General features: G+C 52.5%; 5 protein-coding genes across 5 annotated transcripts; 1 reads left to right on the top strand and 4 right to left on the bottom strand.

Annotated features, from left to right (window-relative positions):
- Positions 1 to 3191: 3191 nt before the first annotated feature.
- LRP88_01279 (uncharacterized protein) lies at positions 3192 to 5592 on the bottom strand (the record flags this gene model as incomplete). Its single annotated transcript, XM_083237969.1, has 7 exons — positions 3192 to 3447; positions 3500 to 3841; positions 3895 to 4044; positions 4094 to 4187; positions 4235 to 4389; positions 4644 to 5495; positions 5570 to 5592. The coding sequence occupies 7 exons, from the start codon at positions 5590 to 5592 to the stop codon at positions 3192 to 3194; spliced, it is 1872 nt and encodes a 623-aa protein (XP_083106474.1).
- Positions 5593 to 7278: 1686 nt separating this feature from the next.
- LRP88_01278 (glutathione S-transferase) lies at positions 7279 to 8121 on the bottom strand (the record flags this gene model as incomplete). Its single annotated transcript, XM_083237968.1, has 1 exon — positions 7279 to 8121. One exon carries the CDS (start codon positions 8119 to 8121, stop codon positions 7279 to 7281), a length of 843 nt encoding a protein of 280 aa, XP_083106473.1.
- Positions 8122 to 8609: 488 nt separating this feature from the next.
- On the top strand, positions 8610 to 9757 carry LRP88_01277 (XAP5, circadian clock regulator-domain-containing protein; the record flags this gene model as incomplete). The annotated part of the gene is made up of 2 exons (XM_083237967.1): positions 8610 to 9350; positions 9401 to 9757. The coding sequence occupies 2 exons, from the start codon at positions 8610 to 8612 to the stop codon at positions 9755 to 9757; spliced, it is 1098 nt and encodes a 365-aa protein (XP_083106472.1).
- Positions 9758 to 9900: 143 nt separating this feature from the next.
- Positions 9901 to 10350, bottom strand: LRP88_01276 (uncharacterized protein; the record flags this gene model as incomplete). The annotated part of the gene is made up of 1 exon (XM_083237966.1): positions 9901 to 10350. The coding sequence occupies one exon, from the start codon at positions 10348 to 10350 to the stop codon at positions 9901 to 9903; it is 450 nt and encodes a 149-aa protein (XP_083106471.1).
- Positions 10351 to 15186: 4836 nt separating this feature from the next.
- LRP88_01275 (transcriptional regulator PAI 2-type) lies at positions 15187 to 15957 on the bottom strand (the record flags this gene model as incomplete). The annotated part of the gene is made up of 1 exon (XM_083237965.1): positions 15187 to 15957. The coding sequence occupies one exon, from the start codon at positions 15955 to 15957 to the stop codon at positions 15187 to 15189; it is 771 nt and encodes a 256-aa protein (XP_083106470.1).
- Positions 15958 to 16450: the final 493 nt, after the last annotated feature.

The following is a 16450-nucleotide window of genomic DNA, read 5'->3' as shown; positions in this document are numbered from 1 at the left end:
GCCCTCTCAGCTCGGCAGTGAGCCTTGAGGCGCACATCCCAAAATAGGACCGCAGCCAAGGGCTAATGGCAGGGGTTGGTTGTTGGATGGCAAAAGAATATGCGTGACATTGAGTTTCCCTGTCCAACAGATGCCCATACCACGTTGTATTCTTTTTTGGGACAGAGAAAGGAAGCCGGCATTGGGCAGGCGCACAGTGTTAATTCTCACTGTATTACCTGGCTGGAATTCTATACCTAATCGCAAATATCGACACCCGAAATAGAACCGCTCAGACCGAAGCCTCTGTATTCCAGCGACCGACTGCCCCGCCCGAGGTGACCAATCCACACTGTAGATCCGTCTTTCCAAGAGAACAACTCATCAATCTTTGCTTTGACTTGCATCCAACAGCTTTCTCAAGACGCAGGCATCAGTAGCATTCCGTCTTGTCCTCGGCTATTGTTGTCAACCAAGACGGATTCCCACAGCCTCTTCCTGAGTTATGCTCACGGGTCAATGCCGCTCCGTCTCCGCTTGTTGCGTGCATCATGGTTGGACCAGCACATCAGCTATCCAAGCTGGGGCCTCATATCTCAGCACCGACGGGACCTTTTCAACTCGGCGACACCACGATGGACTATCGACGGTGAAGTGGATCGGATCACCTGAAATTCTCCGTCCCGCCCTGTCCTCCCCGCACGCTACTGTCCCCTGGGGGGCTGGCCAAGGCGGCACGTCGGAGGATCAACCACTACACTTTGCACGAACGACCGTCGGCCGACGCTTGCGTCCAACACTTCAAACTCTCCGGCAGGCGGGAGAGTCGACATCAGGCGGTGGACGCATGGGATTTCCAGCATTGCCACCATGTCGGTCAAGAAGACAGGACACCACCCTTGAAGCCATTGGTGATGCCGTGAAACCAACAAAGAGGAATACACACAGCTGGGGCGGCGACGCCTACATGCATGCAAGTCAAAGCCTCTACCGCATGCACCGTTTTTCGGGCCACCGGTAGCACCATTAGATTAATTGCCTCGTGGCCAGGTGATCCTCGGCTGGACTGTGTCTCGCCCTGGCAGATTGGTTCTAGACTCTGGCGCACGGGAAGAAAGGTCGAGGAATATTGAGGAGGCTGGGGGACCTTCCATGCAGCGACTTGCGCACATTCTACATACAGTTACAGCTACAGCTCGCCCATGCGTCGCGCATCTGAGAGCATCCCGGCCACATCTCACAAGTCCATCTTTGGGCGATCGACGAGCCCACTCTTCTGCATAAACGAGGGTGCAAACCGAACGATTTTGACTACCCGCAGGGTCTTCTGGAGCTCTCATTGAACGTTGGAGAAGGAGTAGGAAGCTCAGCCTTTGTTTCAGCTTTTCTTGCTGCTTACCCAACAGACGTCATGCTTCGGGGTCGGCCGAGCCGGGACAGTCGCAGCGATTGACTTGTTCTTCTCAATGGTCCATGTGTACGAGCCACTTCACATGGTGGCGTACCACAATGCCGAGACAAACGTTGTCTATGTTTGGATACTCCTCCGTCAAGGTCACCGCCTGCAATCAATCTCAACAAACAGCAAACGCAAAAACGCCCATATCCGGGAGAGCGGTCTGCGAGCGGCCGGCTACTTGCTTGCTTGCTCAATGACACGGCGGTCATAGGCGATGGCATTGGCTGTCAGTGGGCCTATCGACTCTGTGTCACCCCGCGAGCCCGCAGGGTCTGTCCCCGCTGCCGGTCGTAAATCACTTGCATCGTCATGTTGTGCTGTGTTGCTAAACCTGGCATCGAGCCATGTCCGCAGCTCCCGTCAGAATCACTTGCCGGAGCAACGGGCCAAGAGTTCTCTGGTGGAGTTTGCTGTCGGTCTCTTTGTGGCATCGATGGCCCTTTTGCGAGCGCACTTTTGTGAATGCTGTCAAATCCTCCCAGATCCTCCACCTACCGCAGCGGAGCCACGTCTCTATGTGCAACATCAACCTCGTCGCGGGAGGATAAGGCCCTCGTACCGGGTGGACCTCCCGGCTGGTGATCTCGGGAAGGGCTTGCAAGTTACCGATGCCGGAGCCCATGACAACATGCCTGATCCCGCTGCTAACGCAGGTCAAGTGGCCTTTGTACCATGGTAACTCGGTGGTGTGCCTCACCGAAAGTCAGGTACCCGGCGGTGACTGACCTTCATGCCTATGCAGTGGACACGTGCAAGAGATCAAGATTGACGACGTCAGTAGTCGGTGTGAAGTATCACAACTCGTCCGCGGATGATGGCATCGAGACCCTTGCCGATATTGTATTTAGCGACAGGGCGATTCTGGCTAGTCAAACACTGTCGCAATTGTCATCTTCGAGAGCCCATTTGCTTCTCTGGCAAACATGCCTCGAAACGGCAATCGATTCGGCTTGCTGCGTGTCAAGTACAGACAGACCCAAGAGGTGACGTTTTCCGAGGTCGAGGTTTTCTAAGCTTGGGGAGTACCTTGCTTCTGGCTATAGTTGTTTGCAGAGTTCCGGGCCTTTTATATACCACGTCTAACATGGTAATTTGCCACGTCCTGTTGGACATGACTCGCCTCGGGGACAAAAAGTTGCAACTGTGTACCGCAACACCTTCGCACTCGAGCCACTTTCTTGATTGCTGTTTGTTTCTTGGGTACAGCTTAGGAGAACATGGTGCCATATGACGGGCACATGCTACCCTCGATGGTACGAAGCTGCCACGTGGGGTAGTCAAAGAATCGTTCCGTCGAAGTTCGCTTGCCTGTGTATAGGTATTACTATGTTCTATGATATTGTGTCTGATGCCTCCTTTTGGAGACGCCATTGACATCAACAATGTGCGGGCATACAAGGCACTAGAAAAAGCGATCAAATGATGTGATATGCAGAGCGTTCATGGCTGCTGTCGTAGAGGCACATAACATGTCATGACGAGAAGGCAACAGGAAAGACGTTGACAGACCAATGCCACGAGCATTTGGATATCCTATCGGGCCGGCCTTTTGCTAAGTGATGGATGGTACTCGTAATTACATATCACGAATGGGTGAAGTTGTAGGTGTCAACATTTAGGAGTGCAGCGGTAGGAAACGATATGCTATGACACAATAATACATGCCCCGTTGACCCCGATCGACTACATCCCCCCGTATGCTCTAGAGACTGTCTATCGAAAAGAAAACCTCCAGCATTCCCCTGAATCCTCGCTAGTTAGGGCAAGGGTAGTTAGGCAGTGTATCGAGAAGTGTCACCTTCTGACTCGAGGATAAACTGCTGCCGTACTTCCACAAATGCCTCGCCTTCTCTGGAGAACACACTGGGATCTGGACGATGGCAGGAGTCTTGATGTCGATCTCGGTGGCGCCCCCTTCGTCAAGGAGAAAGTCGTAGTTCTCAGCCTTGGTCGTGTCGATGAAGCCTCCCCTGTTCTTTTCTCCCTTGAGCTTCCATCCTTCTATGGTCCTGGCGACGTGTCAGCTACAAGCCCTCTGCATCCGATAACAGGCTTACTCACCCCACAATGAGTTGCTCCTTGGTGATGCCTTCCCATTTTCCCCCCGTGAGCTCGTCTATGCTCTGCGGCGCAGTAAAGTACCGGTCACTGCAAGGAGGCCCTCTGCCGTTCCCAGGCGGCGACTGGTTGCTGCAGCTTGTGGCGTCGCCGTTGGGGGCGAGGATGTAGTATCGCCAGCCTTTGTGGCAGTACCCCATCACCTCGGTGGTGCTGGGGGAGATGTAGCCGTTGTCAAGGGGTCCCACGGCGTTGCAGTCGTAGCCCGAGTCCGTGATGAAGGCAGGTGCGAGCCCGGCACCAACCCTCCACGCCTCGGGGATCAGGATCGCGTAGAAGACTTTTCTGATTTGCTGTTCCAGCTCCGGGATTTGACCGTAGTCCTTTGGTTGTTGAACTTGCCGTCGGCTATCATCTCGCTGACGTAGTCGACCGACTTGTTGTCACCCCTGAATACCTGTTCCATGAATGTGGTTGTCGCCTCTTTCCACATAGCTGACAGTTCTCCCAGCTTTCCGGCAACCTTGATCTCGTTCGTATCTCTCTTGCTGTTGCACCATGTTAGAGCAGTGGCGGAATCTATATTAGCAGTCCTACCTGTTTTGAACATCCTTGGCAATCATTGCCCCCCAGGATACCGAGTTGGCAACGAGATCCTTCAGGTCATCCGCAGGGGCGCCATTTCGTATCACTGGGAAAATTCAGCGACAGATGTCACGAAATGTCAAGTATACTCACTCTTATTGAACACGGGCGCCGAAAACATGCCCATGACTACTCCCACCATATCCGCAACAAGGTTGAACTCGCCCGAGTTATCCACGTCGGGTGCAAACCGCCCTACCAATGTCGTAAGATTTGACTGTATCGAGTTCTCGGCGTCTGCGACTGCTCTGTACAAGTTTTTGAAAAGCTGCAACGACCATGTCAGTTGAGATTTTACCAGTTGCAAGACAAGACAATCCCTACCGTGTGCATCGACGCCATGGCAGGCGTTGCATTCACTGTATTCATATGGTGACTTTGCAAAATTTGTAGACTCTGTAGGATTCGCGCCCTGGCAGGACGGAGGGTAACATGATTCAACGGCACGACTGCGGTTAAGCATCCTTTTATTGCGGGAATTAAACATATGCTAACACATCACAAGATGTATAAGCCTAAAGCAAATGTTCCGACGGCAGCCCAAAACGCCATGGAGTGTGATAGAGTGTTTGCCGCGTCCTCCTCTGCTGGCTCGGGATACAGGAAACTACATGACTCTGGACCACGGAGGTTCTCCTCATCTGGCCACGACTGGTTGACTGGGCATGAAGCAGTCTCGAGCATCTTGGCAGTAACAAGTGACTTCAACTTGGACCCAGTATCAATCTTACACGGGTCTCCAGATCCCTCCTGGTCAGTCACCACCACGCAGCTGTTCGAGTATCGATACCTCTTGACATCTTCAGGGGTTGTGCCGTTCTCGAGAAACCGGAGATGTAGGGCCTCGAAAGGACATGGCTTTCCACTAGTCGCGCTCATGCTAGGTAAAGAACCATTCGGGGAGGTTGAAAAGGTGATCTGGCCGACTTTCCCGTAACTGCCATACTCGCCAGGCTCACACTCCTGGGCAATCTGCAACCGCCAAATAAGCAGCCATTCCGTAGAAGTCGAGTTGACAACAAGGTCTGTGCCGGTAATATAGTAGTATGGCTCGGCAGCCGGTTCGAGCTGCCCCCTGGTGAAAGTGGTTTTCTCGGGAAACTTGTCCGAGACCAGGGGTCGGTCGTCGACACGGATGGGCCAGCTGTGGTTGCCCTCGAGTGACCACCTGAAGTTGAACTGGTAAGGCCAGGCCTCAGCCGCCCCGGTGATAGCAAAGACAACGGGGAACGGATAGACCGGACGGTATGTCTCGTTGGGCCGTGGAAAGACGAGGTTCACCCCGAGATCAAAGGGAAACTCCCAAGATTCCCTCTTCTGCATGCCAAGGGAGGCAAGCGGTCCAAAAGATGCCCTGCTCGCGGCCGTTAGAAGGATCAAAATCAGATCAGGTAGAGCCTGGTACACCACCAAAGGGGAGACACTTACAAGAAGACGCTAGAGAACTTCATTTCCCACGTTTTTCTTGGCTCGGTTGTATCCGCGTTCAAGGATAGGCTTCGGTCAAATCAGTGCGGAGAATCCGGGGTTGGATGATGTAGGTGAAAGGAAGAGAATGCAGGATCGTGCGGTGACTTTATCTGCATTCCCGTCCGGGACCTGCGTGCGCTAGGGGTTTCGGGCCGGGCCATGTCACGATGTTGGTCCAGGGTCTTGATGAAGTGGTCTGCGGCGTAGGGCTTGGCTATTTAACTACCGTCCAATTGGACATCGGAAATAAGACGGCATGGCAAATGACCAGATGGGAAGTCCATCTGTTTCGATGTAGCTTTGACATGGGGTTGCAGGAAGCGAGGAACAGGCCGAACACCCGAGGCCAAGAAGAGCATGCACACGGCTTGGCATGGCATGGTCAGGACCTGGTGATCAAATGCTCGAACCAACAGACCAAGATTCTACCTTCCAATTACATGACTGTGAACTTTGAAGGGCCGCTTTGCTTCTAGCGGTTCGTTACATGCTCTGTCTGTCTGTAGCCGAAATGAAGTCGTGGTGTTGCTATCAGAAGAGCAGGAATGATGGGATAAGTGTTGCCCAAGTCACTGCGCAACTCTGGTTGGCGAGAAATTGGACGGTGACTTTGCTATGAGTTGCTTTGGCCTCACTTGAACGATCCACGAGAGAGAAATGAAAAGTATATAGTATATCAAGTTGAGAATTTCCAGTCACTGCTGGCAAACTACTACATCTGCGTGTGTATTACCGGTTCAACACCTACGCCGACGCAGACGGGCAGCAATAATGGCATCGAGACACCTTCTCCGATCTAGAACGGTATGGCCAAGAACTGCAACAAGTTTCACCTGGTCAAATCAACCACCACCTGTGCGTCCATCCAGGGTTACTATAAGGTTTCCTTCGCCGACCTTTACAAATGGTATCCCGCCATCGGGTCCCAGTGTACGCCTCTGTGGGCTGGGTACAACGTGTGTGTGGGTGCCATCGGGCAGACGCCAACGTCAACCAACCCAGGCAATAGCATCTCAACGCCTACTCCTATCCAGGCCTGTATGACCAGTAGCTGCAAGAAGTTTCACCTTGCCAAGTCCACAACGACTTGCGCCTCGATCCAGGACTACTACAAGATCGCCATGGCAAATCTTTATAAGTGGAATTCTACTATTGGTTCTTCCTGCACAAGTCTGTGGGCAAACTACTATGTATGCGTTGAAGCTTAGCTTTCTTATACCTACCACTTGCCTACGTATTCAATCTTTTTTTGGACTGTATATCTTGCGCGTACACATGGCCCAAATGTTCTCATAGCATTGTGATTCTTAGAAACTCTTTGCAGAGGTCAGTCTTTCAACTCAAAGTTGTCGATAGGATTCTTCTCGCCCACAGTATTCAATGACAATTACAAGCTGGGCCTCACCTGGATACCCTGCAACGCATACCTGGAAGGCTAGATTTGCTGTCAGCACCTAATCTGAGCTCCGCCACTTGGCACACGCCATTGCATCCTTGGAGAGACCGGGGATACACGGGGGCTGCCTCAATAAGCTGGAAGGCTTTAGCGACATCTTTTAGATTTCACAAACATTAGGCTAGAAAAATGGCTAATTCATGGCAGCTATCACACGAAGTTAGAGATGACTGGAGAATACCCCATCAGATCCTATTCCCAACTGTCTACTCTAAGGCAGCCTCTTGCCCTCTCTTGTGGCCTGACCTACAAGAGAATTTGTAGTATCATCAGCGTACCTCTTGTAAGCAATGATGTATCGCTCGTCAGCGCTCCATGTTTCCTTGACGCTCTTGCGATCAAGGATGGCATCATTCCACTTTCTCCATCTCGCCCAGATGCCTTCATCATCTCCGCCACCAGACTGGGGAATTCCGTGCCCGCCATTCTTGTAGTGATCAATCAGAAACAGGCGCTTGGCCCAAGGCGCCAGGCAGATATCCACGAGACTGAAGTTAGTGCCCAAGAACCAGGGTCCTTCGGCATCCATTTCCTTGACGAGGGTTTTAATGTGGCCGTGGAGCTCTTCTCGTGCTTGGTCCAGACTGTATGGCTTTTCAGGAGTGTGCTGGAGGAGCTTGTAGAAAGCAGGGATGATTCGTGAGCTGATGTGATCGATCCAGAGTCTGCATCGTGCCCTCTCGTAAGGATCCGAAGGGAGCAGCCGCGGACCGTAGGTGGCCTCATCTTCATACGCCTCGTCCAGGTACTCGCAAACAATGTTGCTCTCAAACAAGGGCTTCTGCACCTCACCTTTGGCGCCGACGGGTACAGCCAAGGTAGGGACAAGACCACGAGGGTTCATGGCGAGGAAGGATGCCTCCTTCTTGTACGGATTGATCTCGATATATTGATGCGGTACGTTCTTCTCGTGCAGGGTGATCCATGATCGCTGGACAAAGGGGCAGAACCAGCCGCCGTAAAGCTTCAGTGGGTGCTCTTCTGAGTGGCGGGCAGCGAACTCGGCCGCAGCGCCCGAGGGCTCGGCAGGGAGCGAGGTATCAACGTTGGCCATGGTGCGTTTAAAAGTTCGACTTGAGAGTATTAAGATTCTTGAATACGGAGAAAGCCTTGAGCGGGTCAAGGTGTAGAATAGCATGAAGAGTTGGTCAATTCGAGGTTGGATGAATGACGTGAGTATGCGGGTGCAGGGTGCGGAGAAGGGGACATCCGATCAAGGTGCATAGCATATTCAGTTACTGAAAACGGATTTTACATATCATTGAAATCCCTGTTGCAACCTTCAGTGTATACTATTCATCCGTAAAGATTGATTTCTTTTGTGTTGAAGCACCTGGGCTGATTCAATTGCCATCAACATGACATGAGCTGTCCTGCCAGCCAGCTTCGAATCACTCGCACTGTGTTCAGCCATAATCCCACGTCAAGACAGTGCCAGCGACTCAGACTAACTGTACGCGATCACGGGACTGTGATTTCGTCGTCGCCTCGTCGCAACTCCCAGCTTCGTGTTCATCAATTGCTCAACATTCTTTACCCATAATGTCCGACCAAGGCTCATCGCGGTTCACGCCGCAGAACAAGACGACTCATGAACGATTATCCACTCACACGGTCGGCCTCGTCGCCCTCTCCGACTTCCGCAAGCGCCGCGCCGAGGTCCTCGAGCAGCAGGAGCGCGAAGCCCGCGAGGCCGCGTTCTCAGGCACGTCCACACCGGATCGCTCCCTGACAGGCACTCCTGACAACGGTGGCAGTGACACGGGAAGCGGCCCACGTCCCGTGAAGAAGCAGAAGAAGAAGAAGCTGGGCAAGAAGCTCCTCTCGTTCGATGACGAAGAAGGCGACGAAGATGCGGCACCCTCAAAGCCAACGCCAAAGGCGAAGAAGGACAGCGCGAACGACACCGAAGGGAGCGATAGCGACTTGAAGACGAAATTCAAGGCCAATGCCTCGGTAGGCATTGTCCCCAAGGCCATGACAAAGAGCGCACTCCGCAAAGAAGCTGCCGAACGCGAAGCCCTCCGTCGCGAGTTCCTGGCCATCCAAGAAGCTGTCAAGGCGACCGAAATCGCGATACCCTTTGTCTTCTACGACGGCTCCAACATCCCTGGCGGCACAGTCCGTGTGAAGAAAGGCGACTACGTCTGGGTATTCCTGGACAAGAGCCGCAAGGTTGGCGCTGAGCTTGGGGTGGGAGAAAAAGCCAATGCCCGGAGAGAGTGGGCAAGAGTTGGCGTGGACGATCTCATGCTTGTCCGCGGAACAGTCATTATACCACATGTAAGTTGCCTGCGACATCTGTTTTTGAATGTGTCTAATTGTTTGTCCAGCACTATGACTTCTATTTCTTTGCCATGAACAAAACCCTCGGCCCCGGCGGTCAGCCTGTTTTCGACTACAGCGCAGAGGCCCCTCAAAAGCCCGAATCCACCGACGACGCGAAACCCAGCGATCCCCTCGTCACGCCTGCCTCTAAGGCGGCTGCTGCAAAAGCTCTTCCAGATGTCGACACCCTCGAGGGCGCTACCGATGATCCGTCTCTGACCAAGGTTGTTGATCGGCGGTGGTACGAGAAAAACAAGCATATCTTCCCTGCAAGCATGTGGCAGGAGTTTGACCCGGAGAAGGACTACGGGAAGGAGGTGCGCAAGGACGCTGGCGGGAATACCTTTTTCTTCTCGCGCTGATGTGGTCGGATTCGCGGGTATGGAATGTCGATATCGTCTCGAAGGGTTGTGGGTATGGTTTGACGACAGATTATGCATCGATGTGTCACGTATCGAATTTGGTTCAAAGTTCACAAGCGAACTCGAACAAGGACAAGACGAGCTCAGCCGAAGAGCATCCAGACAGCCCAGCATGCGCCTGCGAGCAGCCACCAGCCAGGCCAGAAGAGCATGAGGAAGACCATGTTGCCGCTTCCGAGAACGAATACGGCGAATTCGTACCAGAGCTTCTTTCGCAGCCTCTGGACGCTCTTCGAGTTCCAAACACCAACGACTGCTTTGCTGGACATGTTGAAGCCGTGGGATGCACTAAACTTTGTTGCAAGACAGGCCTTCAGAGCCACGATTCTGCTCGCATAGAGAACACCTGCGAAGGTGGTGCTCGCGAGAAGCCATGCGCGGAGGCAAAGGAAGATAGAGACGGAACTGACGAGGCTCTGGAACCGAAGCGCAATTTCTAGAGCCGGGCCGAGCAACCTGATGATATCGGAGCGGGGATGGGCGGAAACGGAGAGCTCCACCTTGGAAGCAGTCAAGAGGGTCGCCTTGTCCATGATGATGCAAATGGAGTTGGTTGCTGCAGAGATTCGGCAAGGAAACAAGAATTGAATCAATACAGAGAGGGTCTTCGAAGAGGAGAGAAGTTCAAAGAATGAGAGAGAATATCCTTGGCCCCTCAAGCAAGCCCCCACCACAAGCGTCGTCCTGAGGTGTTTGGTGTTTATATCTCAACTTGCCTTGTTTTCGAACCCCCACCTCCAGTCGCCTAAAGCAGTCAACTCACGACTTCTGGGCGGCAAACGCGAGATAGTCTTGTCCAGAATAGTCATGAAACGAGCTTCTACACGCACATTCGCATTCCGTCACACTTGACTCGCCGAGAACGAGCTTCGAGGCTCCCACGGGCCCGCCTCAAACCCCTCATCTCGCTCCCGATGGAGGTTCCACACGGAGACCCACGCCGACACGTGGGGCCGCTGATTCGTTGCTCTGGAGGCTTTTGACGACGCGATACGTGATGGACGCGGCATTCAAGGTAGCAATCGGCCGGATTGCGGTTGGTCTATGGGCGTGGGGAGAGTGGGCGGCCGCGCCTTGTTTGGGAATGAAGCCTGTCAGATCAAAGGCTCGTGATAGTCACGCCTCGGAGGATCAATCGACGCTACGACACACGTGTGAGCAGTGGTTTCTCTCCGGAGAACGACTTGGAGAGCCCCTAAAGCTTAATGGGTTTTGTGTGAGTGGAAACCGAGTTTGCCCACTGTTCTGGAGTCTGGAGACGGATACGGATCGAGTTCCAATGGCCGACTCCACGTGGTGGCCGGGCCACCGTCGTTCGCTCCAGGGTTTGTCGGGCGCGAAAACTACCGAGATGGACCCGCTTGCTTCTGGGAATTGGTGGGCTGATGTTGGCTCCGGCACGGACTTGTCGGCTATCGTGATCGGACGGCGGCCGAGATTATCGAGATGAGGCTTTGAGGCTTGTCAAGGCTTGTGTTGCACAGCATTTGGAACGACAGAAGGTTCTTGAGGCTTATCTTCTTCTCCTCTCTTTTTTTTGTTCCTTGGTATCTATTTCGGGGTTGACAGCGAGTGTCGACAGGCTCCTTTCACGACAAACATGGACAAGAGACGAGTTCCTGATGATGAGGGAACAGCAACCTGATCCATCACAATCTAAACAGACTCCACCTGAATTACTCTCAGCCAAGGAAACCACTCGGCAACACGTCCCGGGTTTCCTTCGGCATTGTCTGCATCTCTGGTGACAGTCTCTCGCGCGCGTGTTCGTCTTCTGATCCATCAATTCAAGATGCCTGCCTGGCACTGGCTCTGTGCCACGAGGTACCATATATCGACATGGCTCAACACACAACGGCTGCAGATAGATGTGCTACACCAGGACTGTGTTCAACATTAGCCGCAAATGACTGACTACAGGGATCGCTCCTTGTTAACTATCGACAGACCGCAATCTCTGTCAACAGACTCGGGACACGAACCCGAGCGCTCTCAGTATTCGGGTGAGTCAGTTTAGTTACGGATGAGTAGCTTCAGTCGTTGGGTGATGCGCAGACCCTTGACTCACGCGAGTAAGCTTTTCTCGGCGAAACTCTTCTCGCCGAACAGTTTACCAGGTGTGGTGACTGCAGGTAGCAAGTCCTTTTCTATTGTGCTGGCTCAGAAGCTCAGGATGGGTACCCCAGAGTCTAGATCTATCTACCCGGCAAAGTCAAGTTGCAGGTTGCGCGAGAACTGCTTAAAGATTGCGAGCTCCCAAGCAGGACCTCATGCACCTGGCTTGCTACCTCAGCTGAATGCTGTCAAGATGGATGCAGCCACTGCTTTATGGTTAATGTGTCAGATCCAGGGATGACTCTTTCTTGTTGCATCAACCTTAATCTTGACTAATATATAACGGCGATCAGATCTACTCCAGCCTAACTCGCCCCTTCATCGACGATCCACCCCCAGCAAAGCCGGCAAACCACTATTGACAATGCCTCGCCAACCCACCAGCTCGCTCGCCTCTTGGGAACGTCTGCCCGGCGAGTTGAAATTAATGATTATTGGGCATGTGGTAGAATCATTCAAACAAGTCCAATCACCAAAGTTGTCAGCATGTGTAGCCGTCTGTCGGGAATGGCAGCATCTCTTTGAAGCAGAAACATTTGGCGACCTCACTCTCCACCAATCCGACGCTTCCGAGTTTGCCGCTCTTGTTCAAGGCCGCCGAAGACCGTTCCTAAGATGGTTGTGGCTCCGTCTAGAGCTTACAGAATACGATTGCAAGGAATGCCGTGTACGCGAAACGATTGCTGAGGACAGGGCCAACAAGTTCATCTTGACCAACGCCGTCTGGGAGCTCTTTGACACCTTATCCGACTGGAAAAAGAAGGAGGCCGTTACTACAACGACGTAAGGCTTTACTTTCGAGATCAGTGCGCATTCTCCAAGCGACCTGCGTCACAGGGGCCCGAAAATGCGAAGGCGAACCAATGACAAGGGCTGGATGGGGGCAATGGGCCTCGCAAATGCAGCTCCCATCACAAGCCGAGACCGTTCGGAGAGCTCACAGGGCTGCGGTTCGACATGCGCGCGCAACCAGTCAAGCGGCTAAAGACATTGCCTTGTGTCAGAGTGGTTGACACCTTTTTTATTCGACGACAGTGCCTTCGATACTTTTCAGTTCTCAAAACTCTGCAGCCAATCATACAGAGCTTGACCCAACTCAAGCATCTCCGTTATGAGCACTGGGGTGCCCTTTTCAACGGCATGAGGTATTCCTGGGTACGGGACGAGGAGCATGCCCTGCTGTTTGGCCAAGTGCTCCAGAACAAAAAGACTCTCAGGTCGGTTGCCTGCTATGAGGGCATGACCTCTGCCAAATTACGCAGTCAGAGAACCCCCAGCCATGCCTTAGCCAGGGCTCTGGTTAAGCCAAGTCAGCGGCTCGAGGAGGTGCACTTTGCCCACAACGTTGACGCCATGCACTTTTTTTTCTACATCGTCACGAACAACCCAGTTCCGGACAAGGGGGAGAAATGGAAGAGCCTGGAGCGAATCTCACTGACCTCTACCTGGCTCAGACCTACCGAGTACCAGCATTTGATCCTCCGAGCGGCGACGGTGGCTCAAAGAATGCCAAAGCTGCAAAGGATGGAACTCTGGCACACCGACGCCTGGAGCTCTTGCATATTCCGGTACAAGACAGACCCGGAGCAGTCTATCGTGCGGCTTTCAAGTACATGGTTCGGCAGTCTGGAGTTTCTGAGGAAGAGGCCTGGCGGGAGGTGGCGAGCACGCAAGCGAGTCGGCACCCGCTCCTAATTGGGTACAAGCTTTTGGATCAGAGAGATTTTGCCTAGTATAATTCTATACTGCGATGTTTGGATCAAGGGGATCGGCTCTTGAATGCCACGTTATGGCATCAGCTATTGGATGAAGGATGTCCGAAGCCTGTCATGAAGCGTTCCATCACTCAGGCAGCGATATCCCATGTACAAACCTGATACTTTGTAATAATTTGTAATACTCTAAAATCTTTTGGTCCAAGCAAGCACTATTCTGGCAACTCAAGACGAGGGTAATGTGTCACCTCTGGCCGAGTTTTGGGATGATCCTCCCCAAGAATCATATCCAGAGTAGCCCCCTCAACCAAACCCCCACTCATCTTGAGAAATCGGAAAAAATGACCTCTCTCTCCCACCTCTGTGTCCTCCAATGAGTCACAGGGAATAGAAACCTCCAACCTGATATGAGGAGGCAGCCACGCAAACCAGAAGCAGAGCCTTGGATTTAGGACCTGTCGACGAGGCAACTCGCGCCACCACCCGAGCCGATCCACGTCCATGTAGAAGGTGATGCGCTGCAGCTTTGGGAGTTGATAAAAGACTTTTGTGAGATTGATCCAGTCGTTCTGGGACTGCCACTCTTCGCCGCAGAGATTCTGGACCATGCAGATGTGTCGAAGGTGGTACGCCATCGGAGGTTGAATTTCGATGAAGAAGTACGTTGCGTAGGAGAAGTAAAGAAAGTTGAAGCACACCTGACGACCAATCGACTCGAGTACTTCAAGGTGGCTATGATGCATGATATGATGAGCAACGGCAGGGTCTCAAAAGGAATTCTTTTCAACTCACATTATCTTACAGCTCAATAACATGGGCAAGAATGCGCTCTTCTCTAAAGTAGGTGGAGGACCTCTCACTTCATCAAAGCCATAGTCGAATTTGAGACGGCAGAAGTAACAGCCTTCGTTCAAAGGTGCCCGCTCCTCCGGATCCAGCTGCGTGAATGTTTCCGCGCCGCCAAGGCTCTCGGGCGCTTGTCCATTAGGCTCAGGGATTTCCTGGGTGATACATCTGTAGTGGAAGGGATGCTCATCCCAGACATCTTTTGGGTTGACGTGTTGCGTCAGACCGGCCTCCCTCCAGAGGACCAAGTAGATGTAAGAACGTATCTCGGGCGGAAGTCTGCAAATGAGGCTATTCTGTTGGGGGAGGGCAGATTCAAAGTTGATACCGACGTTTTTGGTTCCATCTTGGGTAGATTCTTGGGCCTGGTCGAATGCTGAGGGTCGATTCTGGCGAGACAGTATAGACGCCAGTTGACGCTTCTGTAGCTCCGATGGGTTTGAATATCTAGTTTTAGCCATATTTAAGACACTTTGCGAAAGAAAAAGAAAAGATCAGCATGAAGGTTAAGCGTGGCATCCGCTGCCTACGGCGGAAGGATTGTCTAGCGTTTCAGCCAACATGTGACATGGTGCGAAATTGGGTGGTTGGGTCGAGTCGCCCGCCGCCAGCACAGATAGAAATTAAGTCCGTGAAAAAAGCATGGTATTCTATTCTTCGTCTTTTCATAATTTCCTCTTTAAAACATGCCAATCATGCCTGGGCCTTCTTTGCCTCCTTCAGATCGCTTCGATATTGCACAAGCTTGGACATCTCCTGCGCCCTCTCAGATTCCAACCTCGAGAACCCCTTGATGACACCCTCGCGATCACCCATGCCCATCTCCTGGCTCATCTTAAACTTTCCTCCCATCTTTGTAATCTCAATTTCGATGCCGATGATGCTCTTCTGCAGGAGCTGGATGAACCGGTCCGGGGCGTCTGTCAACTTCCAGTCCACGGGGTTGTCGCCGCCGGTGAAGCCCATGACTTGAGTCTCGGCGTGGTAGCTAAGGTCGCCAATCTGCTTCGTGAGGAACTGGCCTGTCTCCTCGGCCTTGGTGTCGTAAAAGACCCTAGCGCGACCGTAGACTTGTACCGCGGCGTAGTTCCACGTAGGAACAACCTTGCCAGTGGTGGGCTTTGTTTCTGTGTAAAATTTGGGCGTAACATAGTGCTGAATGGGAGAGTTGAAGATGACAATAACGTCCTGCTCAATAACGTTGTTCAACTGAGGGTTCTCGGAGAGGCTCTCGATCATGGCCTTGCTCTGTGGGTTGACCCTCGCCAGGTGGCCCCGCAGCTTTCCCAACTCAGTCTCGCTTGACTCATCTTCGACGTCTAGCACGAAGGGGATATGGCTGGACTGAAGAAAATCAAAGTTGGGAGAAGAGATGGCTGTGGTGAGAAGGCCAAGAGGGTTCTCCCGGATCAACTTTCGCAAGACTGAAATATCAGCCTCTCCGTGGGGCCCTTTGATGTACATGGCTGTCGAATATTAAAGATGAGAAGTAACAGAAGAGAATCTCGGTTGAATTGAATCTGAATGTCTCAAACAGGACGAGGATGTCGGTGGTTTAAATACCAAAGCCCTTATCTTGGCAGTAATACAATCACCTTGCTCATGCATCCATGAAACAGCCCCCTCGGCCAATGATGTTACCGTAATTGTCAAACCGAGGGTCCTCGGCTTCTGCGGTCAATGACTGAACCGGAGCCGAATAACTGAAATCACTCCGTCCCTTGTAATAGCATCAATATGCTTCTTATTACCTGAAAGCGCCCTAGCCCGATGTGGGCGCGTATTGGAACCACGGAATTAGCAACGCCAAGGGGAAAAGATTCTCTGCCCGTTTTGTGCATAGTTCCCGCCTGCCACAAACCTTCAAGGTCACATTAGCAGATCCTAACAGATGTGATGGGAAACAGGGTAAAAAGACAGCAAGGTGTTAACTTGTCGGTTAGAGTGGTGACTCCTT

The sequence above is a fragment of the Fusarium phalaenopsidis genome (assembly GCF_050370095.1).
Source record: "Fusarium phalaenopsidis strain FUZ10S chromosome Unknown contig_32278, whole genome shotgun sequence".
In the NCBI taxonomy this organism is placed as follows: domain Eukaryota; kingdom Fungi; phylum Ascomycota; class Sordariomycetes; order Hypocreales; family Nectriaceae; genus Fusarium; species Fusarium phalaenopsidis.
Note: the sequence above shows the minus strand (reverse complement) of the source record. Positions and strands in the feature narration are given on the sequence as shown.